The sequence below is a fragment of the Acomys minous genome (assembly GCF_964271855.1).
Source record: "Acomys minous genome assembly, chromosome: 12".
In the NCBI taxonomy this organism is placed as follows: Eukaryota; Metazoa; Chordata; class Mammalia; order Rodentia; family Muridae; genus Acomys; species Acomys minous.
In genome coordinates, this window is record NC_140493.1 from 36,365,155 (window position 1) to 36,391,653 (window position 26,499).

Here is a 26,499-nt window from a genome sequence, read left to right on the forward strand (position 1 = left end):
CCCATTCTAACTCAAGAGCTATTGACAGTTGATGAGTTCTCAGGGAGGAAGAATCAGGCTTGCTTAAAGACATATCCCCTGGTAAGTCTACCATGCTCCAATAGATGGGCCCACAGGGTAGCACAAATTACATGTAGTGAGTTATGAAAAAAAAACCCACAAGGATAGGATGGGAGGGAGTGGGAGGTAGGGAGGTTGGGTTGGATCTGGGAGACTGTAAGGGAGGGATGAATAATATATATATATTTTTTAAATGTTCCCTGAGGCCCTTAGCACTATAATCATATGATCTTTATGAGCTCTCAATCACCTCAAAAATTGCTCATGAGAAAAAAAGAAAAAAAATAATGTTTTTTTAAATTTAAGAATCATTTTATAGAAACCATTCCTATGATGGTATGGTGGTAGACACCTACCATCGCAGCAGCCGGGAAGCTAAGGAGAATCATTAAGTTTGAGATGTCTTGGGCTACATAGGGACAGACAGACAAGCAGGCAGACAGACAGAAGAGAAGGAGGAGGAGAAAAAAGGCAGAAGAGAGGGAGGGAGGGAGAACAGGGCACTGACTGCACTGATCCTCTCTCTCTCTCTCTCTCTCTCTCTCTCTCTCTCTTTTGAAACAGGGTTTCCCTGTGTAGCCTTGGCGTCCTGAACTCACATTGTAGACCAGGTTGGCCTCAAAATTACAATGATCCTTCTGCCTCTGCCTCTGCCTCCCCAAGTGCTGAGATTAAAGACGTGTGACACCACTCCAGGCTCTGATCCTTTCTCTTAATAAGAGTCTTCTGGTATGAAGCCTTGATTTGGAACTTGAATCCCAGCAGAGAGCTCCAGGAAACCATTTGACTTAAATGTCATATCTTTGACAAGACCCATGAATCTTTGCTTCTTTTACGTATTTAGAATTATACACAAACTCTGTGGGCTTCTTTTGGATATGTGGTTCACAGAGGCAGGAGACCATCACCTGCGATGTTGAACTCACAGAGGAAGTCATTCATATCATGTGTTAGCTGTCTGCAACACTTTAATAGGAGACAGATTTTTGTATCAATGCTTCTCCTACAAAAAACATGAGATGCTAGAAATGCCTGGGTCTTTCCAACATTTGTATTATGACCTAATTTCTTTCCCTATCCTGAAGGGGAGGAGAGGAGGAGGAGGAAGAGAGAAAGAAGAGGAAGAGAAGGAAGAGGAAGAAGAAAGGGAAGAATTTAAGAACAGAATTTTGGTTTCAGAGAGCAGGGGTTCCTTTTCTCAACCCCTGGGAAATTTTTATCTTTTTAGTTAGTTTGGCTGGTTACTTTTGGTGTTTTGAGACAGAGTCTCTGTAGACCAGGATGGCCTTGAATTCACAGAGATCCTGCCTCTGCCTCCCAAGTGCTGGGATTAAAGGTGTGTGCCACCATAGCCTGGTGAAATTGTATCTTAATAGCAGAGAAAAAAAGGAAGCCTTACCATGGTCTCCAACAAAGATCACATTCACACAGCGGTGCAGCTTGAGTTGTTTCAGCCCATCCATTAACTGCCCCACGGTTTTGTCAATCTCCCTCAGAGGATTTGTCATCTGTAAAAAGCAAGTTAGTCCTCACATATCTATTTATGTGTTTTTACCTTCCAGTTTCCATAGATCTTCTACCATTAGAACATTCTGGAAAGAAAACTTCTGGCCCAGAGGCAGAATTTTGTCTAGGGAATGTTTTCTCACCATTTTCCTCTTTTTAATGGAAATAAAGTCTAAGTACTTTGTATATTCTCATGAGAGAATAAAAGGTTCTCCCTTCCCATCCCTTTGGAAATATTTTGATGTGAAAATGTCACAAATTATTAAGGTAAATTCTTTTTGAGACGCAAAAAGGCTTTTCTAAAATGTAACTGTATTATGTAAATCCAAGAGTTTTAAGAGTGAATAGAAAGTCAGAGAGTGGAAAGCCCTTGGTCTTTGTGTAAAATCACCAGATTTTGAACTACAGAGAGAGAGAGAGAGAAGAGAGAGAGAGAGAGAGAGAGAGAGAGAGAGAGAGAGAGAGAGAGAGAGAGAGCAGCCAAGGGAATCAAAAGCATAGAGACTGGAGGCTAAAACCATCACCTTCTCCTGGGAAATGAATTAGAACATCATTAACAAAACAGGATTTATCCCTTGTTCCAAAGACCAGAGCTGTCAACCTCAGAGAGCAACCAATCACCTGCAAATGAAGCTGTCCTAGGGACAACGTCATTGTTTTCAAACAGATTAAATAAGAATTGACAAGAATCCTAACAAACAGAAATGAACTGCAGAATTTGTTCTAGCTAGGCTAATGAAATACAAAGTCCCAACTCTGCTCTGGAAATCATTTCCAAAGCTCAAGAAACTCAGTCCGCCATCTCTTGCAGTAGCTTCAACGGGAGTCCCGAACACTCAAGCCCAAGGATTGCCTTCCTTGTCTCATCTCTGAGGTACAAAATGGAAAGATGTTCAAGAAACCTCATATCAGAGAAACACTGTAGTGCGCATGGATTTTACAACTCAGCTAACAACCACACACATGCAAATAACCAACATGAAAACAGAGACCTAAGCATCTCAGCTAACAACCACGCATTTACATCCAAATTACCAACATGAAAACAAGAGACCCAAGCATCACTTCCAATCAAATGAATAATGGTTTCTGCCCTTTGAATCTTCTTGGATGATTCAAGACCTTCCCCTGTATCACCTTATCTGAGAAACAGGGTGATGGCCTCTTTTCTTCATGACAGGAGTCAGCATTTCGCATCACAACTGAAAACTGCAGAATGAGATGTGCCACCAAACCTGAAGGGACTAACAGATGTGAGACTAAGTGGTATTTGTCTGGGAAACACACTGTCCTCCAAGATCCATGTCTAGACATAGAAACGCGAAATGCATAACACATGTCTATCCTTGGCACTGAGCTATTTTCCTTTCTTCAACGGGACAGTTCAGGTAAAATCCAGAACCTACGTCTTAGCAATCAGGTTCACAACGAAGAATCGGCCTCCGAGGAATTTGAAGGTTTTTAAGAAAATGAATAAGCAAAGGTTCTTTTAGATGGAAATGTTAAAAGTAAAATTTTTTACTATCGTTATGAGAAAAATATGCAAGTCTGCCTCCCTCTTTTCTCATCCGTACAAGATCTCTGCTGAAGTTAGGAAGTGCACACCACTAAGGGAAGTGAGTGTTGTCACTGGGTTCTCATCTACAGTGCCTTTAAAAGACTTGCCCTACTAGCTTCAGAGGTGCTTTTCAAGAGGCAGCAGCAGAAATCATGGTGACTTTTTCTTTTTCAAGAAGAACCAACAGCCTTCAAAGCTGTCATTTCAGCATAAATGGCGACATCCAAGTGCAGCCAACTAACTTTAAAGAAGATAAAAAGACTCCTTTCCTTTTTTTCCTGTGGTATTGAGAGGGCAAGACATCTTCACATCCCTGTTAACCTCTGAATTACCAAATGGCCCTGGACTCAAAGCCAAGGACAATGCACCAGTTCTAAACCTTACCCAGGCTGGTTTCAAACCAAGACACCAAAGGCAGCCTTCAAGCCAGACTTGCCCGCCACAGAGGTTTGGAACGGTAGATAAACTTACTTTGTCCTGACGAGTTTCCGCTGCATAATGATCCATCCTATGTAATTTTCTTCTTCTTTTCTTTGGAGGAGCAACTGGTCTTTCCTGTCTCCTCTTAGGGGCAACTTTCCTCTTAGGTCTTTTAGCCGGAGTAAGAGGCGAGCCATAACTACCCTCCTGTACTGGCGGATAGAGATGTCTGTACTCAGGAATCGTCTGTCCCTCTGGGCCAGATAATAAAGCTCATACTTTCCCATCTGGGGTCAGTTCCCAGAGTCTGAGTTAGCAAAGCTAAGTTCTCCTTAAGGGAGAACACATTGAGAGGAGAGGGGATTCGGGGCCCTCTATAGAGAGAGGCCTCTGACCTGGGTCTCAGTGTGGTTGCAGCTTCACTGCTGACACAAGAATGTGATGTAAGAGGATCTAGTCATGTGGGCTGCTTTGGGCTGAGAAGCCAGTGTACGGCTCCATCTGAGAGTGACATAAGGCAAGCTCCATGATTCTTGCACCGGGGACAGACTGCTCGTTGGTTACATACAAAAGGTTCTCTCTGTAGCTCAGCACTAGCTTGTAACCAAGCAGTCAAAGTCACTTGGTCACTTCATGATGAGAATGAGATTTGTGTAGGTGTTCCAATTCAGCAACTCATAGACGTGCAATCATCAGTACACCAGAGGGCTCTCAGCTTGCATGTTCAACCAAGGACAAAATGAAATAGAAATAATAAGCAGCCCCCATTGGTCCTGAATGAACTTGTTACACATCAGGACTTCAAGCAGGAAAGAGGACCCAGGACTATGTGTTTAAAAATCCTCTTTGGAAAATTTATACAATATGACAAGTCATGGATTTCTTCATCGAGGTAGAGAGAGGAAGGCTTCACTCAGACTTTTGTTATGGGAAGCTGGCTCCCTGCTGGAGGCAACAGTGGTTCTCTACGCATTGTCTGGAAATCCAGAGAGCAGTAACATCTAACCACCAACTAACAGAAGAGCCCCCCGGTGCTGGAGAAAACCAGCCCCTGATTTGCTGATGGTGCAAAGGTGAATTAAAGCAGCAGGCCCTGCGGTCTACCTAGCTATCTTATCTCTTGGCAGGACTGTTCCAAGAGCCATTGGGTTGCAGGCAGGGGCAGGAAGAGGAACAGTGTTAGTGTAACCAAGGGGGAACATCTGCCATGCAGTTGCTCTGTTCCCAGGGCAAGCGACTGCAAGAGCACTTCTGTCTCTGTTTCATCCTTTCTCTCCCGCAGAGCAGTCAAAAGTCACAGCCCTGTAGACTTCGGTTTGGTTTGCTTTGGTTTTAATGCTTCTAGTTTAGGCAAATCCCCATGAGAAGAGCAGGAAAAAGGAAGAGGGTTTTTCCAGGTCATGGTCACCGAGTACATTCCGCGAGCGCTCACATCTGCCCATCAAACTCTACGCCATTCGCAAGAGACTCCAACATTCCAAAGACGCCGAAAGAGAGCCCTTCCAGTTGCAGCAGGTTAGAAGAGCAGAAGAAATGGAGTTTAAGCAGACTGAGTTTTCATCCAGTCGTTACAAAGGCATGTTTCTCCTTCTTCAGATGTTAGAAGTAGGGAAAAGCTAAGTTTTCACTGTCCAGCCATACTTCAGCCTGAATTGAGGAGTTTTAGCCTGAGGTTATTCAGAGAACGGGAGGGGGGGGGCACGCAAATTTCCCTGCTTTTCAGAAGGATTCTTTACCATCTGAAGGGAGGGACCAGCCAGCCAAAGCTCTGCCTCTAGGCCCAGAAGAGCAGCCGAACAAAAGGTCACAGACAAAGCATAGGTCAAAGAGGATAAAAAAAAAAAAGGTTTTGCCAATTATCAAAAGCAAGCATAATTTGGAACATTCACCATTACACTATGAAACCAGGAGCAGAACACCGTGCCTCGGAACTGTTAGCCCCGTGTTTGGCCATCTCAGTTAATAATAGCTTTTGAGACTCACCCTGAAAAACAAGCGTACTCGACATTAAGCAAATAAATAAACCACAAAGTTCAGTTGAATTCATCTTACTGTGCCATATGCTTTTGCTAGTGAGAATCATTTCAAACACAAGTGCTTTTCTTGTCATTCGTAAGAAGTTATGTATCTTAAAAATAATGGTTCATGTAGTGTGGAGAGCGCTCTCATGCACATTTCAGGTCTGGGATGATACATGGATGTTTATATTTACACATATATGTTTCTGAGAAGCAGATATTTGAGCCAATCCAGCTTATCATACAAGGATGGTTTTGCTGGCTTCCTTCAGTTGTAGTTTAACATCACAACACTATTTTGTCTTGGTTTCTATAGAAGTTTCTTAGAGCCACATGGAAAATAGCAGAGTCTGAAAACGTGCTTTTCTTTAGGAATAATGTGGTCATGCTATGAGATTCTCTAAGGCAAACAACTAATAATGTTTACCCAGCAGCTCAGGAGAAACGCCAACTGTAAGAAGTATTAATACTGAAAAAAACATAATGAGAATACTTAAAATTCTTAATTCAAGAATACCCCAGGAGTCGGGGGGGGGGGGCTTGCATGTTTATAAGTAATTATGGACATAGAAACCATCATTATATGAAATTAAAGCACTCAACACTTTGCTTCTCTGAGTCATTGCTCAGCATTTCAAAACAACTGGGTTGGTTCTTAATCAAAAATACATCTGCTTTCACAAGGTAGCTGTAACAAAACCACACATATCACGGACCCATAGATGTCCCTGGAAAAGAGTACTTACAGCTAAGCCATAGGATTTAAGGTATCAAATGTGGTATGCCTCAGGTGTCCTGCTAAGAGTGGGCTCTTACCACGTAAGTGATGTTTCATATAATTTGAACACAGTTCTTGATGGGTAGCTTCCCTGATCCCCTGTTCTGTGGGAAGGTCAGTTGGTTCTGTGGGAAGGTTCACGGTCGGAGAGTCTAACGCAAATCTTCCACTTACCAAGGAACTTAAGCAGCCTCAAAACCTCTTTGAGTACCCGCCTCAACTTTCAAAAGAGGGCCTATAACAATACCAGGTCCTGGTTTTTCTTTGAAAGGATATTATTATTCAGACAATGCTGGACCTTTTTAATAGAGCACATGGAACTAGTTAGGTATTTAGTGGGGTGGATTTTTTTTTAACATTTTAATAAAATCTGGTTCCTTCAGTTCATCTTAGATTAATCTCAAAGAAAGTCTGCCCAAAGATAAAACAGCCATCCTTGCTTTTTGTGTTTCATGTTTATCTTATCATTTGTATTTCATAATCACAGAATAATGCTTAACCATCAAAAGGAGAAAAATAGTCTCAGATTTCTATGACTTCCATGATTTAAGACAAACTATGAAAGGTTGCACAAAGTTATTAGTTTCTAGTGCTTAAAAAAATTCATCAGCCACTGAACTGATGTTAACGCATTCAGAAATCTTTATGGCTTTTTAGTATTTGGTGACTTTGTTTAGACACAGGGCAATTTGTTTAGAACTGAGTCAATCAAGATAAATTTATCTGCATCTTTTGCATGGCCTTTTGCTCAACACAGTGGATTTAATTAGAGCAACTGTGCCCCCATGAACTTCCAGAGAACTAGAGATGGTATCCATCAACAAAGACTTTTTAAAATAATTTTCTCAGCTCAAAATTGGTGTCTACATTGTTGCAGTGACCTCTGTGTCTCCCCTCCCCCATGAAGAAAAATGAAAAACATTTAAAATATTTTAAAAGTTTGATGTGTAGCCTTTAACATATTTCAAGTGATGTGCACTGACACAGAAATAGGAAGAATTCCATTTTAAGTAAATGAAAGACCAGTAATATACAATTGTTTCCTGGACAGGAAGTTACAGTGAATTGTACCTTGCCAACACTAGACTCTACTGGGACGGGTGTCACCAGGGTGTGACCAGCTCTGCTTCCACATGCCTCCAGTGCAGCATCTCGCTCATTTTAAGAACTCACTTTACCTTAGGGAATGCTTGTGGTTTCACCATATGAACATCTATGTGCAAATACCCCATAAAATGTATCTCCGCTGCACCATATGTCAGGTTAATCATGATAAGGTAACTGGGGCCTGGGAGATGACTTCCCCTGTGTGAGCTGTGACCTCACGTTAAGGGAGTTAAAACTGAGTTGTGTTATCATGTGTATCAGAGGTTTCTTAGATGCCGTCTGCCAAATGTTCACATTGTTCTGCTGACGTCATCCTTCAAGGCTATAGTTTCCCCTATTCCCCATAACACAATCTGAAATAAAGTTCGGGTAATAGGAACAAATACATTTAAGGGTTTTTAAAAAAAAAAAAAAAAACTTTTAGTCTAAGTTTTACAAATTATTTGACAATGTTCATGTCTTTTGGGTTTGAAAACTCCGAGGCTTTGAAGGCTTTGTATACTGGATGGCCTAGGAACATGGGTTCTCCTCAGACAGATGATAAGCTACTAACCTCAGGGCCAAAGGGGCCATACTTGTGTCCAGAGAAATCAGGCTGCTCGGAATAGAAGGCATAAACTGAAGGCCTGCGGGAAAATCAGACCAGAGTCAACCCCAGGCTACACAGAGCAATCCATGTCACGAGCATGCGCGCGCGTGCGCGCGCACACGCGCACACACACACACACACACACACACACACACACACACACACACACATACTAAACCCTTCAAGGGCTCTAGAGGTCACACAGGAAGGAAGTAGGAGAAAGCAAAGCATAGTAACACAAGTACATGCAAACGCTGTAATGAAATCCATCAATTTGAATGTTAGCCTAAAAGAATTAATTTAAAAGCAACATCCTTCGAGTTTAATTAGTCTCACACCCACTATTAGTATTACAATGGGAAACTTTTACTTTCTATGACTTCCTCACCCATCACTCTACACCTCCACACCACTCCCCATTGTGGTAGCTGACGTGTGCCACACCAAAGCATTGAAAGTCACAATGAAAACAGTTGAGCATCACTGGGGACTCTGATCCTTACATAGCAAATACAGTGGTGACTGGTGCCACAGGCCTTGCAGCCAGCAGCCTGAAAAAACTGCCTATACTCAAGGGTAATGCCTTTCAGTCCTGAGATGCTGACAATCGATTCCTTTATCAAAGCCTACAGCTCAGCCCAGGTCTGCTGAATTTTCCAGGATTGGCAGCTAGGGTAATCTGTGTAATTATATGGTCCCCGGCAACTCAAACCTTCTTAAGGAAATAATGCACAAATCCTTGGCTATGCTTCTATGTCACAGGCCATCTAGTGTCTTGTCCGGGTGTAACCCAAGACGGAACTATAATGAAGAAAGAAAAGGACAGACAAGGACAAATACCTCTCGTTGTCTGGCAGGGAAAGCCACTGTAGAATGGTTAGGATCCTCCGCTCATGAGGGATGGTCCTGTAGGGGCGTAAAAGCAAAAGCAAATCCATAGGTTGCATTTCCACAAACTCAAGCCCAAAAAGTGCTTCTCTCTTATCCCTCAAACCAATGAGTTCTCTCTGTCTCCTGACACTCTCCCCCTTCTCTCTCTTCTCTCTTCTCTCTCTCCTCTCTCTCTCTCTCTCTCTCTCTCTCTCTCTCTCTCTCTCCCTCCCTCACCACCTGTTTCTACTCAGTTGCTGTGAAGGGCCCTCTTTGGGATTAGTGTTTAAACTTCCTTTTCACCCCCAACCTATTTTATTGCTCAACCCCTCCTTTGAATGACTAGACTGGAAACTCCAAATTCATGACCTATCTTCTTGACCAGAAACTGCTACAAGCAAAAAGGATCCTGGCTTGAAAGCCAGTGTTTTTGCTGTGACAGAAGGCTTCAATCATCTGCCTCTTGTTGGCAATATGACTTCTATGGGACTAAGTCCCTGGACCCCTCTTAGCCTCAGAGTGCCCACCAGAACAGTAATGACAACAACAAAGATGTCCACACACTGAGTTGTAGAGTGAAATGAAATAAATCAAGGAAGGGCCACACACTGTGCCTAACATATAGCCAGTGCTTAAAAAAATTATTTTCAAAAATAAAAATAAATCTTATTTTATTAATGATCACAGTTAGATATCCATCTGCCTTCCAATAGCTATGATTTTTGAAAACATTATCTAACCCAAACTTTAAGTTCCTCTTCTATAAAATAATGGGTTAGTGAAGGTAACTGACATTTTCTTCTAGCTTTATAAAAATCCATCAAGAGCAGGCACATATAATTATAAGACTGAAGAAAGGGGTATAATCTTCATCCACAATGGCGTTTGTGTTTAAATTACCATTCCTCTGTTGAAAATAATTACCCTGGGCCTGGCAACAGGATTAGGAGCTCTTGGCTAACACAAGACACTACCCTGGGCTAAGATCTATAAGGATGTTAGCAAGCTAAGCAATAGCATGACTTGAGAAAGAATCGCTTATTTTTTTTTCCCCAACAAGGAACACAGCATGTTCTTTTGCTCTAAGACCAGACTGTAGAGGCTAATTCATGATGAATGCAAGCTTACACTAGTTTCATCATGGTGAGGAAAATTATTGGGTACACCATTGAAACCTTTGCTCTCAGGGAATATCAACAAGATAGCTAGGGAAAAGATAAATCCTCCCAAACAAGGTAAATGACTAGGGCTGGAAAGCCTCTTTCTGTGCCTGCCATCACCACCCACCCCACCAGCTCCACTGAGCTCTCCTCTCAGGATCTGACACTGCCCCAGAATTCTCTCTGTCTAGAAATGCCCTCCAACACCAGAAAACCATGCTTACTATAAAAGAAATCCTGCTGTAAACATATTGGCCCTTCTTAGTGCATCCTATAAATGAAATTGCAATAGACTAAGCAAAGCCAGATTAATCACTTAAGGAATCTGTTAGCCTTAGAAATCTGTTGTGTCTGAACAAAATCATTTTAATTGCATATTTTAAATTATTTCCTAACTTATTAAAAAAAAAGAGCCAGTGCCTCAGTCTGTTCATGTTATTTTATTCCTTTGCCTACCTGAAAGCTGGTGTGTGTGTGTGTGTGTGTGTGTGTGTGTGTGTGTGTGTGTGTGTGTGTGTTATCATACTTCTCCTGACATCAGTGGAGAAATACAATGTGACAGAACACATGTCAAGGTCAGAATGCTCACTCTTTAACATCCTTGCTACATGAACAACATTAAAGAATCAAAGACACCAGCCTGGAAGGCAGAATGCCTGGGGTTGAATCCTAACTCCTATTAGCATTGGAGATGAGATTTTGACAAAGTACCTATCTTTTGATGCCTGTGCAAAATGCTAGTAGCAGTACCTATCTCATAAGGTTCTTGGAAGGCTTTAAGGTGATGATGTATGTAGCATTCTTTAAAAGTGTTCCTGGCTCATAGAAAGAGTTCAGGAAAGTGCTAGTTTTATAACAGTCAAGCCAATCGATGTTGTAGCATGAAGGGGGAGGAGCTTGCCAGCCTCCACTCCTAACCAAGGAGCTACTGAAGGTTGACAGCCTCTGAGTGAGAGAGTCAGTTCTCTGAGGTTGTGACCTCTGGTAGATCAACTGTGCTGGGACAGATGGTCCCAAATTCATGAGTACAAGGGCAGCATCAATAGCATCAGGTGGACTTGGTGGGTTGGTAGGTGGGAAGATAGGGTGAATCTGGAAGGAAGTAGGGGAAGAGGTGAGGAGTGAATAGTATCAAAACATATGAAACTATCAAAGAGTTAAAACAGTTAAGAAAAACATTTAAAAGAAAAAGTCTAGTTTATATAATTATGTGATGTATTTCTAGTTCTGTAGAAAGGATACATTCATTCATGAAAAGTATATTAAAGGTACATTACGACTAAGATCCATGTATAAACACAAAGATACAAGATTCTCTCATGAAGAAGACTAGTAGACATCATCTCCCTCTAATTGGGATGGAAAATCAGAATTATTTTATCATTTTTTTAAGTAAAAGCTCCCCCCTTCTAGTGTGTGTGTGCAGCAATGAGGAGTCTAGAGTCCAGCCTGAGTATGACCTTGAACACAACATTTAACAATTTTAAGTCTTAATGTTCTAATCCCTTAAGCAAGGACTTGGACAATTTTCTATGTGCTTTGGAAATAACTTCACAGATTAAAAAAAGATATGGCCCTTAGCTGTTAGTATCTAAAACACAGGGCAGAGAGTTACAAATAACCTGTCCAAGGGCAACAAGTGTCAAAGTAGCAAGGAAAATGGGACATGTGTCATTGTCCTCAGCACCACTGATTGGCAAAGAATGAATCTTGAGACCAAATACATAAGACACAGTCACAAACAAACAAACAAACTAAAAAATGGAAAATGAAGGACTAAATGAAGTGCTTGGTGGTAAGGGGCCACATTGTCTAGTCAGTATTTAAAGAGATGCTGAGAATAAAAAACCATTATCAGTTATTGGCTGTTCTCTCTATATTAAAGACTCTAATGAAGCACTAAAAAAAAAATGTTAGCTCATTCTATCTCCACAGAACTCTTATTATAATTCCTGTTTGAAGATGAGAACATTGATTTGTTGAGATAGCCAATTATATGCCCAAGGTCAGTAGCCACATAAGTAGCAGAACTAGGATTATATTCAATTTAAACATGTATGTATAATGGGAATTACTGCCTCTGAGAAGGAATTGAAATAAAAGCATGCAGTACGGTGTCAGCTGGGGATGATTTTGAAATTAAATACTATCATTTAAGACTCAGGAATAAAATTCTAGACTGCAATACAGAACCATGTTTAAAAAAAAAAAAAAGACTGCCTTTAAAGTCTAAACCTATGGTTTGGATCTGGTTTTATTTAAATTTAAATTTTTCCTTCAAAATGGATATATGTAGATTCCCTTGATATATATTCCCTGTAAAAACAAGAAGACTGATCATATTTTATAAAGTTATAAAAAGGCTTCAAAGAGGTGGGGGTAAGAAGTCAATGAGCCTGCTCACTTCCAGGGCACGGAGATAAAAGAATAGCTAGAGAAGGGAAGACATCTTGGGAGCACACAAAAGCCACCTTCTTATAAGTGGTTTCAAATGGGTGGAGAAAATTGTCATTCAAAGGCAGAACACTGAGCCTTTTCAGGGAAGCTTTGCAGCAGTCCCTGGGGGGAGTAGGGGGTAAGGGTGAGGACTAAGTATTAATTATGTTGTTGGCTCCTCTCCATTCTGCTGGGCGAATGAGTTGCAGAATTCCCATCTGCATCCGTGAGAGCCAAGGGTTAAAAAAAAAAATCTCAGCTGTGGAAGAGTAATTTGGTAAATAAGAGGCCACTTACACTGCGCAGCATCAGCTCTAATATAACCATACTTACTTCTCCTCAGGAACCGCTCTAAAAGAGAAAAGAAAGACTACTTCTAACAGGACACCCGTCTCAGCTTCAGAGCACCCAAACTAACTTCGGCTGGACCCTTCGAATCCGAAGAGGCTACCCTCCAGTCCTGAATTTGGAGTCAAAAGGAAACATCATTTTGAATCTGTGATTGATCTCAGCACACTGCTGCTAATAGAGCAGTCAGGGTTTTTTATTAAAAGCATAAAAAACAAACATGGAAAGAGCGTTAGGTGGTTGGAAAAAGCAAAAACAAAAGACGGAAAGAACATCACACCGGAGATTAAAATCCCCATGAAAGTCTAAACAGATTCCTTTTCTTATTTAGCAAGCCATAAAAAAAATAATCAACATGTTGCCAATTTTATGAGGTAAATTACATCTGAGTGACTGAAAGCATCAATTATTACTCCCCAGTTACTTCTGAAGGGATGAACAGATCCATATTCTTACTGGGGGAATTTGAGAAGGCTGGTGGCCAATAGAGGTAAAATGCAGGTTTCCCCCACCCTGGTCTACTGTAGTCCAAACCTAGACTACCCCCACCAGCTCCCCAGCTGCCTGAGACTATACTATGTATTTAAAGTTGGGAATCAAAATAAATAAATACATACAAAGCACAGTTGTAAATATATTTATAAAGACTGATAACTGAAGCTACAGCAATACTCTAAAATATCACACGTTCCTGGATAAAAAGTTGCCAAAATAAAGGTTAACAAGATAAAAGATCTAAAGGGTAGGTCAAAGAGCCAGTTATTGTTAACTAAAGGATGGAACAAGAGAGTAGAGATAGAGAAGGAAGAGAGGGTGAAAAAAGGAAGTAAAAAGGGAGAGAGAGAAAGAAACTGAGGAAAAAGAATGCATTGAATGTTATCTTTGAATCAATAAATCCTCATAAATATGAAATGTTTCATTTAGCTAAAATGAAGTTGACTAAACTGATGTTCCATAAAGTGAACCATAGCTGTAATTTTATAAACATTGACAAAATAAAGGTGACTTACACAGACCAGAAGAATGTTCCCGCTCTCACCCCTTGCTTGGTGGCTGTAATCCATAGCTAATGAGGAAAATATAAGAGGCTTTTAATATGTCCTGAGTTCTCATCAAAGAAGAAAACGACTAAAATACATCAGATCTGATATGTTATACTCTACTCATGCCCACCATAAAATTCACAATATTTCCAACCTTTTTTTTTTTCACATCTGGAAGTCAGACTCATTATTTCCATAAATGTTATTCAATACATATTCTGCAAAAGTTCTCAAAAAAGCTTTGCTGCGATGCTACTGACTTTTGAAAAATCTATTTCATGCCCAAAGTCTCTCTTTCCTATACCTGTCTTTTCTGATAATTGTTTTAAGCATTTCTTATGTGGCAGAATTCTGCTCATCAAAGGATGCAGGGTACACCATATGTTTCTTTTACGACTGTCAGCCTTATGGAACAGAATCCCAATTTGGTACCCAGATGTCAGAATCCTTAAGTCTAGCTTGTCCTGTTTGACTTTAAACTAGATGAATGAGAAGAAAAGAACCAAAAAGACTATTTTTAAATCTATTTTTTTCTATAATGTTCATCTAGCTTTTTTTCTTTTTAGTAACTGGGGCTCTGGGGAGAAGCTTCTAGGATAAGTTGGGTGAATGAAACATTTCATGAATAATTTTAAATATTCTCCCTAAACCAGCGACTGAGGTATGCCTGCAACCCCAGTACTGGGGAGTCTGAGGCAAGAGGATGAGCCTAGGATACACAGTGAGATTTCTTTACTTCTCTCTCAGTCGTGTTGATGAGAAGCGGAGGATAAAGGAGCTCAGAAGCCAAGCTTTGCACCGTTGCAGCCTGAACCTTGACCCCTGCTTCTGTCACTTAACAACTGCATGCCCTCAAGAAACTTACTTCATCTTTGTGCGCTTTGGGTTCCCTTCACACTGCAGATGGACTTTTCTGGCATATGGGATGATGCTCCGTTTTAATGAGTTAATTCCCTTAAAATCCTTGAACCAGTGTTTTAGCATTGAGTAAACAGTTCGTTTCAGTCTTTTATTATTACACAATAGCGCAAATCAATGGAATCCATTTACTTTGGGAGCATTAAAAACAGCTTACGGTGGCAAGTGTCCCACTAGAAGTCTGTGGGAAGAAATCCTCTCAAAGGAGAAGCGCACTGCATGAGGAAGACTCTAGCCCCAGACCAAAGCAAACATGATCCGTTTCTCATTTCCTTGCATGCAGACTTTGGGAGTATTTTATGACTCTGATAGAAATCTTCATTTTATTTACTTACTTGTTTCTTGTAGAAATACGTAATTGGGAAGCATAGGCGATCAAGAGGTTTGGTTAACCATTTCAAAGACGCCTAGCTTGAAAACTTCTGACAAGATTTCAGAGCCTTTATGAAACATCTAGAAAGCTAGACCCTGAAGATCCACAGCTATTCCAGCTAACTAGTGAAGCATGAAATAAGAGGGTACCAAGCCCCTGCAGATCTGTGGGGTTCTAAACGAGCTAGAGGGAGAGGGGCCTCGCCTCATTCCCATGGTTCCCTGTGATCCAGGACATCTGGTTCTCTGGGATGGCTCAGAGATTTAGGGGTCTCACATTGCTCTAAGTGTCTCCTCTTAGTTTGGTCCAGCCCTGGATAACACCCTTCCAACTTATAGATAACCTCTGCCATGCTCCATCCAGGTTTCATAAGGCATCCTAGACTTTAAAGTACCCTCAACACTTCTACCAAGAAGAGATGACTCAAACTAAGCCACCTTGTGCCAGCCTCAAAACTGTGCCAGATCCTAAAGAGATCTGCTTCTCATAATATGGGACCAATGTTTATACTTCCTTTATTTCCAGTGACACAAGCGCACTGCACTCAGATCCAATAACAACTTCCTGGAAAAAGCAACTGCTTTGCTGTTTCCAAGGAAAGTGTACCACATACCAGGCAGTATTTGATCTATAAGAAATATAAGGTCAACCTGGGGCTTGCTAAAGAAAAAAAAAATCATAGCATGGACATCTCAAATGATTACCTACATTCTCCAAAAGCATAGCATAGCACTCATGCTGATGCTGGCACTATGTAGACAATAGGAAGTCCTAGGGGTAACTTTTAGCTCATGTACAAGAGCGCCCAGAAGGATTCACAGTGATAGAAGGATGCAAACACAGTATGAAGATGACAAGTGACAATGGGAAAGTTACTCTGACAGAACTCATGAAAATCAAGAATGTAAATGCAGTGGGAATGCATGGAGACCCTAAAGGGACTAAGCAAAGGAGCTGCTCAGGCACCTGGCTTGGCCCAGTTCCATCCTGCTAAGGATGACCAAGAAAGGGCACCAGGGGGCTGTCTTCACATGCTCCTAGCACCCTTCCCAACTCTCCTAAGTGACCTGTCAAGCCCACTAGGGAGATCAAAGAGCCTTCAATAAACCACTTACACTGGTGACAAAAATCATAATCTGTCTTTTTACACAGGATCTTTTATAGACCTTGTGGCCTCACATTCATCACATAACTGAAGAGCCTGGTCCTGCTATCCTCTACCTGCCAAGCACATGTGTGTGCCATTAGACTCTGTTGTGTCTGCTTTACAAAAATTATCTGTTGGAATCATACTTATATCTGAAAAAAAAAAACAACCAAAATATAAACCAGTAAGACAATCTGAAGATCAAAAAGTGTGTTTCTAGCCAGGTACAGTAGCGTCAATCTGTAATCCCAGCAGTAAGGAGGCTAGGACAGGGGGATTACAAATTTGAGCTCAAATATAAAAACAAAAAAGTGCCTTTCTTCTGCAAAAAGGAGCAAGAAGAGTATCCCTCCTTATTAGCTACCACACTGATTCTATTTCTAAAAAAAAAAAAAAAAATCAGTGGAGAACAAAAAGTGAATAACAGAATATATGAAATTAAATGCATATTTATTCATATTAGCAATGATAATTAAATACAGCAGCGTACACACACACACACACACACACACACACACACACACACACACAAACATACACACACAAAGAAAGAAATAAAAAGAGGAAGAGAATAGTTGGAAAGTTGGAGGGAGGGGAAACCTGGGCTAAAATACTCTATCAACAATGATATACAAAATTATCCAAACCAAATATAAATTTTCACTTATCCCAAATTTAAATATGAGCACCCTTTCACATAACATGTCCTGAAAATTTTTTAGATATTGTAAAATTTAAAGGTTTGAAAACACTTAATAATCTCATAGCACAGTCGAAGTCTAGCAAATTCTGGGAGCCTGAAGCATGAAGGGATTTAAGTCAAATCCTAAGCTACCTGAGTGCTTCTGTAGAGGCCATATGCATATCATCTTCTATTTCAAGGGCCCGGAATACAGAACTTATCAAAACCTAAGGCATTAAAATGCTGTCGCAAAAAAAGAAAAGAAAAGAAAAGAAAAGCAAAAACAACCCTCTGGTGCTATTTGTTTTTAAGTAGAGGAGAAAGAAAAGTTCTCTGGTTCCTTTTTAATTAAGAGAAATAGAAGTTATGATTTCTTCTGACCTTGAATGCAAACATATATTTGTTTAGAGGTTGTTAAAATGTTTTTAACAAATAAACTGAGAAGACACTGATGGCGGACCTCTTATCCTTCATCCACACAACCCTCTGTTACTTGTTCTCTAGAAGCCCAACTCTCACCATTGGTGCCCTGCGGGCTGTAGTTCGGAAACTGGGCAACTGAAAATATGACTGTATCTTCTTGCTGCGTTGCCAGAAACACCAAGAATCAATAAAGCTTCCCCCCACTTGAACCAGGGTCTTAACTGTGAAATTCAACACTTCTGTAATTAAGTAAAGTACATAGGTAGGGGAACATGGAAGTTTTTGAAAAGGAAATAAGCTAGAAATATTCTTTTTTCTTTCTTTTTTTTGGGGGAGGGGGTTTGGTTTTTCGAGACAGGGACTCTGCGTTAGCCTAGGCTGTCCTGGACTCTCTTTGTAGACCAGGGTGGCCTCGAACTCACTGTGATCCACCTGCCTCTGCCTCCCGAGTGCTGGGATTAAAGGCGGGCACCACCACGCCCGGCTGAAATATTCTTTTTTCAAAAGCAGAAGCAAACAGCTGTAATCTTTTTAGCGTTTCTTTGCAAAAGAAAAAAAAAAGTCCTTTGCGTTCAAAGTCACGGAACTGAGTAAGGAAGAGTTTTGAGTGGCCAGAGGCACAGATGAGAGCACCAATTCCACACGTGAATATAGCATAGGTTGTTTTTATAATCTCCCACACATATCAGGTGTATTTTGATCAGATTCTCCCCCATTACTCTCTTGTCCTCTACCCCTCCCTTCAGCAGAAGTGGATCAGCTGAGAGTCGGGAGATACTGGGAACCGGAAGCAAGCGAGCAAGGGATGCAGGAGAACAGGCCACATACGCTGTGCTGCTCTCCATCTGATTACAGCCAATGGCAGGCCAGCAACAGAGCTGGGGACCTGCGGGCCTGGAGCTGCGCCCTCTAAGAAGATGGATCCCTACTTGCTTATATGTTTATTGTTCCTTTTATTTTAGTTGTGTTCCATTTCGTTTTCTGTTCTTTTTATTCTCCATACAGGAGATATAAGCCAGGGCCCCCACGGTACTCTACCACAGAGTCACATCCCCAACCCTCTCTCTTTTCACTTTTCTATGTTGAGATAGAATCTCACTAAAGTGGCTTAGGCTAACCTTGAACTTGTGATCCTTCAGACCTCAGCCTCTCGAGTAGCTAAGACTACAGGTCCATTTAGAATCCTACCCTCCTACACAACCACTCCAGCCCTAGGAAGTTGGGGGCTGAAGCCAGGACCTGTGCTTGTTAAGCAAGTGCTCTATCACTGAGCTGAACCCCCAAGCCCTGGGGTCCGAGTCTTAAGGACAAACACTCCATAAAAACATAGGTAAAACCTGTCTCAAATGAAGCACAGAGCAGGTCAGCCCCAAGGACAGTGCACGGGGCACCAACTGAGCCAGGCTTTTGATTCAATCTTCTGACTAGAAATGAATAAGCCGGTCTCTATCCCCTCGCCACACACAAACCAAAGCAGACAAACAAGTGACAATTAAACAAAAGAAGTTGGCCTAAAGTATGATAGAGAAAGAAAGCTAAACCCGATTCACTTAGCTTTGCTAAGCAGGCCTCCTGGGTACAAATCCTGTCCTGGCTAGTCTTATGTCAACTTTACACAAGCTACCATCATCAGGCAGGAAGAAGCCTCAGTTGTGAAAATGCCTCCCTAAGACAGGTAAGCATTTTTCTTAATTAAGATTGACATAGGTAGGTCCAGTCCATTGTGGGTGGAGCCACTCTTGGGCAAGATGGTCCTTGCTTCTATAAGAAAGCAAGCTGAGCAGGCGAGTCATGGGGGTGGGGGGAGGGGGAGCCAGTAAGCAGCACCCTCCATGGCCTCTGCATCAAGTCCTGCCTCCTTGTTCCTTCCCAGTTTGAGTTGTTGGCCTAACTTTGTTCAGTAATTAACAGCAGTATGGAAGCGTGAGCCAGATAAACTCTTTCCTATCCAACTTGCCTTTTGGTCATGATATTTCATTGCAACCATAGAACCCCCATGACCGCTAGTTCAACTGAAATTTGGAGTGGAATTAAAAGGCCAGTGCCTGGTTTGCAAAGGAACACGTCCTGGCTAAGTGCCTCAAGGGGAGCAGGGGCGCAGACTCATTCTTACCAAGTACCTTAAGCCAGTGGTTCTCAAGCTCCCTAATGCTGCAACCGTTCAGTACAGTTCCTCTGTTGTGCTGACCCCCAACCGTAAAATTGTTTTCGTTGCTACTTCATAACTGTAATTTTACTAGTGCTATGGATTGTTTATAAGCAGGATATTTGATATGTGACCTCTGTGGGGGTCACAGCCTACAGGTTAAGAACCGCTGCCTTAAAAGCTAGGATCAAGAGCTTCTGGGGTGTGTGTTCAGCAGCATATCACACGGATGCACAAAGCCCTTGGTTCAATACCCAGCACCAAGAACAGAAGTAAACTCCTGTGGGGGATGGGGGTTCTGTGACAGTGTTATGGGAAAGAAGTGGAAGGAAAAGACATAAGAAAAGCAGACAATGACATGTACCATCCCTCTGGTCTGGACATTCATATAGCCTTTTGCCATCTCTCTTTGGAATAGGCCAACTTCCCTCATTTTAGACTGCAAGTCATTAAGGAAGATGGGCACTGCCTCACCAATAGGGGTGAGAAGTGATTCAAGGCCAGGCAGCTTGAGAAGAGAAGGAAAGCATCTGCTTCCCTTAAAAAACCCCCAGGAGTGTTGACTTGAGAGGACTTGAGCTGAGGCTTGACTTGTCTCTCCAATCTGTAGATTGAGTCAATGCCCTGAAGTTACGCACACATGTGTCTGAGGGTCCTGATCTACTCTGGGCGCAGAAGTACTCCATTGACCTCTTCAGCAGCAGTTACAGGACTGTATCAAAGTATTGTCAAAGAAGCAACCACTCCAAGGGACTCCATTAAAAGACACATGACACACACAGAGTCATAAGCAAGTACATGGCAACTTCTGATAGTTGAAAAAAGACTCCATAGTGAAGGTGATGATATCCAATTGCTTTTAAAGATGAAATTAAGTTGTAGAAATTATTTGTTGAAAACATACTAAACTTTTCGCATGAACATTCCCCAAATCTTCATTCTATCTGCTAGGTTTTGAACAGGAGCAAGAAATGTCTCTATTCAACATCATATCTGCTGTTGGTGTTATTTATGTCCTACACAGTTTCATCATTCAGGAGTAAAATGAATGGAATTAAACTGAATTACCAGTTTAAGATTTTTATAAATAATTTTTCTACTCAAATTATTTTTTTCATTGGGGAACCTTATAAAATGTGCAAATCTTTGCATACATGCTTCAGAAATATATAGAAATTCTTATAGCGCTTAGTATTCTATATGCTGGTATACTTAGCCTATAGTTACATAAAGTTTGTGTCTGTATGCTTTCCAGATAGATCAGATTTCAATACAATGGGATTTTTAAAGTGTAGCTATGATAGTCCTTAGCATTCTCACGGTGCCTGTCTTGATGAAGATGTTGGAAACACAAATCAGTTTCACCATACGTCTTGGGGGCAGGCGGCACGTAAGGAGGCTTGGTCGTACGTGTCAACCGAGAGCTAGAGAAGAAGCAGGCCAACAAAGTAGGACAGAGAACTGACTTCATGGGACCAGTTAACAGAGTCATTCTGCAGAGTGTCTGCAGAAGGTAATGAATGTGTGGACTTTTCTGCTGCTGAGTCATGCTAACCCAGAGGAAACGTAATGTCAACACCAAGTGTACGGTGATCCCATAGGATCAGATTAGCATTTATCTCCATATCTCCCTTGAGGTTCCTCAGGCAAGTCAGCTTCCATAATCAAATTATTGCCAAAGCCCAAACTAGCGATAGTCTGATAAAGCTCACATTTCCAACATTTTATTTACTCGTAAAATAGTCCTCTATCATAAACTTGTGAAATCCACCCTGTCAACAAATTTCACTGGGATCACAAACTAAGTCATCATAGACTTCTGGGAATCCAGCCTGAATAAAAACAGCAAAATCAGAACATCTATTATAAAGAGCCTTTTGTACAGGCGTACAGGAAGTCTGTCAGTGTTTATTTTAAAAGGAAAAAAAAAAGAAGCCCACATTTATCCTTGCATAGTGATTTACCTATTAAGCAAGATGCACATTTTGACAGCAGATGCCCTTCTCTCAGAAAGGGATACTTTATGAACTCATCTCTAACTTCTATTTCTTATTCTACCTATCTATGGCTGGGAATGCTTAGACTCAAGGCTGTCTCAGCATGGTGGCTGTGTGGGATGGGTGAGGATGCCACCTCCCTCTCACACTTGGGCACAGAAGTCTAATAAACTACATCCCTGACCATTTTCCATCCCCTCTTTGCATATCCCTGATTGGCTGCGCCCTGGGCTATGTTCCTGTGGTAATTCTGAGCCTTCTGACCTGGAGCTTGTACCCTTAAGCTCAGTTCTAGACAGTCAACAACCATGGCTTTATGTCACTGCTTTTCTCATGTCTGATCAAAGCCGAGTGCCTAACCATCCACAGTCACAGGAAAATCACCAGCGGAAGCCGCCTGAAGCCTTTTGATTTTCTGCCCAAGTGTCTGAAGTACACAACAGGATCTATCTTCTTCAAAGCGTCAATCTCAGCCTCAGAACCACGGGGCGGTTCTACTTATTACATCTATCTTCTGTGATTGAAGTGAATTAAACAAAATAATCGATAAGTTCCCTGTGAGTTTTAATCCATTTCCTTCCCGGAACCATACTTATTTCCGCTTATGCTGTCACTTGAGGTCAAGATATCTGGGAAATCATAGTTCTTGTCCTTTTGCGATGTATCCCCCAAATTTAATAAGTCAATCATATCTGATTATTCTTTCATCTAGGAGCTCTGACATTCAACCTATAACACATTTCCACCACTATCATCCCAAAGAAGAAATTTATCATCTCACAGTTTTATCATCAAAACTTAGTTCACACATGTACATACATAGATGCATGTATGTGTATAGTATATTTGCATATACTATATATTCACATATACATATATAAAATGTACACATATACGAGCATACTCATGAAATATCAAAAGATAAGAGCACTTCCCCCATTTTAGATGAAATATTTCAATGTACACAGGCACACAGACACACAGAATTCAGGACTTACCGGTTGACCTCCCCACCATCTGTGATTAAACTTCTCTCGCCCTCGTAGATGGAAAGTAGCATCAAACACAGGATCATACATTGAATTGCCAACAATTCCATGGGATTCTGGATATAAACCCTTTATATAAGAGCAATTTTACTGTTAAATAGCAATGTAATAATCCTCAATCTATTGTCAATTTTCTTGTCATAAAAGGTTTTCTAACAATATCCAATTAATCAAATCAAGGAGGGTATATATAGCCTTTATTTTGTGTTTGGTTTTACACACATGAGTCATAATTGATTTTAATTCATTTTAGAAATGTAAGATGATGACAAGAAATATAATATTTAGCTTTTGTCACTGCTGAAACTTAACAAAATGGACATTTTCATTACTTTAGTTGAAATGTATACATGTCTCCAAAGAAGACTCAATTTATGATTCTACTTCTTCTTCAAGTCAATAACGTGAAGAATAATACTAGTAGAGAATGTGTTTGGAACAAGAAAATAAGGTAGAGTTTGGAATGTTTGATAATTAAAACACAGAAGCCCTGAAACCAACATTCTTATTTGACAGTTCAGAAGATAAATGTCAGCCTTCTGGAGGTGAGAGTTTAATGGGGAGCTCGGCTAGAACAGTGCTTGAAAAGGCTTAGTTTTAATTTTGCAGTTCAATTCAGTCACACATGAAGCTCTGAGCAGCACTCGCAATGAACACAGGCAAATGGAGGGAAACAAGTTTTCTTTGAATACTGAATACTATGTTCTTAAACTTCCCTTCAGGTCAGCCAGTTGCACCAGCGAGGCCTAAAAATCTGAGTTTGAGCCCAGAACCCATGTGCTGGAATGATAAACCTGACTCTCCAAAGTTGTTCCCTAACTACCACATGCATGCATGCATGCGTGCATACACACACCTTCGTGCATGCACGCATGCATGTGTGCACGCGCTCCCACGCAGATAAATAGATTTGGCCAACAAAAAGTCAGACTCTATACTTTTATATGGCTTCTTCTTTTGCTTCTGTTTTTTTGTTGTTGTTTTCTTTAAGAGCGAGAACGAACATGAAGTCGGATGAGGAGGGAGCGGGGAACAGTCTGGGAAGAGTCAAGAGGCGGGAAAGGATATAATGAAAAATATTCTGTGTAAAACTCTCAAATACTATATCAAAAAGAAATCTTTTCTTTTTCTTTAAAGCGTGTTCTATGTTTTAAAAAATAAGTGCCCCCCCAAAAAATAAGTCCCCCGTTAAGTCATTCCAGGGTTAAATCAGACCTTTGAATATACATTACATGGAAACAAATACTTACAGTGGCCAAAGTATATAGGTTGGGGAAGGTTTTTGTTGGGTACACAGGCCTCATGTAGGGAGCATGAGTGCCACAGGATCCTGGAAGTAGAAAATGAGTTATCAGGACAAGAAAACCATCCACAACGACTTCGTGTTCATTTCCTCAACTACGAAAACACATTGATTTCTCTTTATGTATTTCTTTTGCAGTGTTTCTAATAGTGAAATTTTTAGATTAAGAAGAGAAAGAAAGGAAGAAAAGTAGGAAGAGAGAGAGAGAGAGAGAGAGAGAGAGAGAGAGAGAGAGAGAGAGAGAGAGACTGACTGACTGACAGTGTTCTCTGGAAGCCAACAGCAGAGCAATGATTGTCCTGGGAGACCAATGAGAACATGGAGGGAGGAAATGACTTACGCAGTTTCTCGATGTTGGGCATGACCTTGCTGCCTTTCTTCATATACGATGCACGGAACCCATCCACGGAGAAGATGATCAATGGAGGACGGACAAACCTTAAACAGCAGCACAGTAAGTCTCAGGGAAACTACTGCCACGGACATTGCACAGTGTCTAGTCACCGCTCAAGACTGGGACCAATCAATACCAGGAAGACCCAAGAAGGGAGGACCGTGGACAAGCTGGGCTCCAGCCACATTACATGGGAGGCAACTGGATTCAGAGTGAAATGGGCAAAGTCACCATGGCCAAGGGAAAGCAACTGACTCTACTGTTGCTTCCAACCATATAAACAAGAGCTTTATGCAATAGTTATAAAAAAAAATTTTTTAACGTACAGTGGCATGTGTCAAAAGTATGTATTTTCTGATTTTCAACCTGGAAAGTTCTTATTCATTGCGTTAAACTCAGCTCAGAATTTCCTTTCCGATGGTATTCTGTTGCCCACGCTTCTGAATCCCTTCATGATGTTAAGACACACCACCTTTCACTCTTATATGCATTATCATATATCCTTTTTAAAAGATTTTATGTATGAGTGCTCTACTTGCATGAGGGCCTACATGCCAGAAGAGGGCATTAGATCCCAATGTAGACGGTTGTGAGCCACCATGTGGTTGCTGGGAATTAAAGTCATGACCTCTGGAAGAGCAGACAGTGCTCTCTCCACCCCCACTCCCCATTATTGTATATCTTACTATAATTACCTGTTAACAGACTTCCCTTCTCGGGTTTCACACTGCCCTGGAACTTGCTATGCAGACTAGGCTGGCTTCAAACTCACACTCCTCCGTCAGCCTGCACTGCGGCTGATTCAGACTCAGTGCTAGGATGACGGGCATGGACCATCACATTCAATTTCAATAAATCCATATCAGATACATCAGTGAGTTCATGACTACATGAGTGAGGTAAAATTAACACTCTTTCCACTAGACCTAAGCATTATATAAGCATTCCTTCGAGTTTATTAAAAAGCCATTTCCAAGGTGATTTAAATAATGAAGAATTTAGGATGTCTATCAGCAAAGGACTCTTTGATCCAGGCCAAGAGTGGATGAAATGGAGGTTGGAGATTTAGCTCTGTGGTAGAGCATTTGCCTAGCAAGCACAGGCCCTGGGTTCGGTCCTCAGCTCTTTAAAAAAAATGGATGAAATGGTACTATACTGAACTATGTACTGAGATCTTTCTAATAACTTAAAGCTAACCAAGCAACACTTAGCTTGTGGCTATTTGAAGTCATGTATCAAGTAAAATGTATTTTAAGGAGGTCATACATAAGCAGTCAGAAATTGTTCGTCCTATCCCATGTTAAGATGTCTTTATTTTTCTTTCCTTTTATGTCTAATTAAGAGGTTTTTTTTAAGAAGGGGAAAATAACAATATCTAAACACTTAAATTATGTATACATTATACATAATTATGAATAAATGATACAGTACACACAAACATGAATACTTAAAGACTAAATACATTATGAGAGCATTATTTATTGAGAATATGTTTTCTGCCAAGCATGGTAATGGCCCATAAAGTCTCCAGTTTCCTGGAAGGCATGAGTGTCCAATTCTGGTCACACTTGAGCCATTAGGTGTCACTCAATGTGGCTGTCCCCAAGTAAGGCAGCTCTTTGGCAGAGAGGCAGGCTTCTGCCATCTCTGCAAGAAGTTACCTTCTTGGATGACAGCTTTAGCAATTCTGATGTCTCTTTCTTTCTCTCTCCTCTCTCACACACTAAGACAAAAACAGAACCCAGGGAAAACTGCTGTGGGAGAGACGCAGCGGTAGGACAGGGAACCGCGGCCGGAAACACACTCTCCAGTGATCAGCAGATGCACTTTGGTGGACCACAGCAGACACTGAGACTCCAGTGTGCACAGCAGAGAAAGGAGAAAATTGGAGGCAAAAAAAAAAAAAAAGATCAAAGCTGCAAGATAGCACTGGTGACTTGACTCGGCAGCAGAAGTGCTTGTCTGTAAGCCTGCTCCTTTGAGTTGGATCTCTGGAAGCCACGTAAAGGCAAAAGGAGGGAATCAACTCCACAAAGTTGTCCTCTGACCTCCACACATGTGTTACGGTGTGAGTGTTTACATACACATCCTGCATGCGCACGCACACCCACACCCACACACACAAATACATAATTGAGCTTTATTTTTTTTAAACCTTGAGATAGCTTGGCCAG

General features: G+C 41.1%; 1 protein-coding gene across 7 annotated transcripts in view; it reads right to left on the reverse strand.

The window, feature by feature from the left end:
- Positions 1–26,499, reverse strand: part of ENPP2 (ectonucleotide pyrophosphatase/phosphodiesterase 2) — a 110,412-nt gene that overhangs the window by 36,477 nt on the left and 47,436 nt on the right. For 5 of the 7 annotated variants that reach the window (XM_084748266.1, XM_084748267.1, XM_084748265.1 and 2 more), the window contains exons 6-12: positions 24,272–24,369; positions 23,879–23,958; positions 22,578–22,697; positions 13,861–13,916; positions 8,877–8,942; positions 8,001–8,073; positions 1,460–1,568 (exon numbers count right to left, since the gene is read on the reverse strand). In XM_084748266.1, the coding sequence (XP_084604392.1) occupies positions 1,460–1,568; positions 8,001–8,073; positions 8,877–8,942; positions 13,861–13,916; positions 22,578–22,697; positions 23,879–23,958; positions 24,272–24,369 (602 nt within the window). Of the gene's footprint in view, positions 1–1,459; positions 1,569–3,595; positions 3,752–8,000; positions 8,074–8,876; positions 8,943–13,860; positions 13,917–22,577; positions 22,698–23,878; positions 23,959–24,271; positions 24,370–26,499 lie in introns of all 7 variants that reach the window. The other 2 variants (XM_084748271.1, XM_084748270.1) reach the window with 1 other exon arrangement.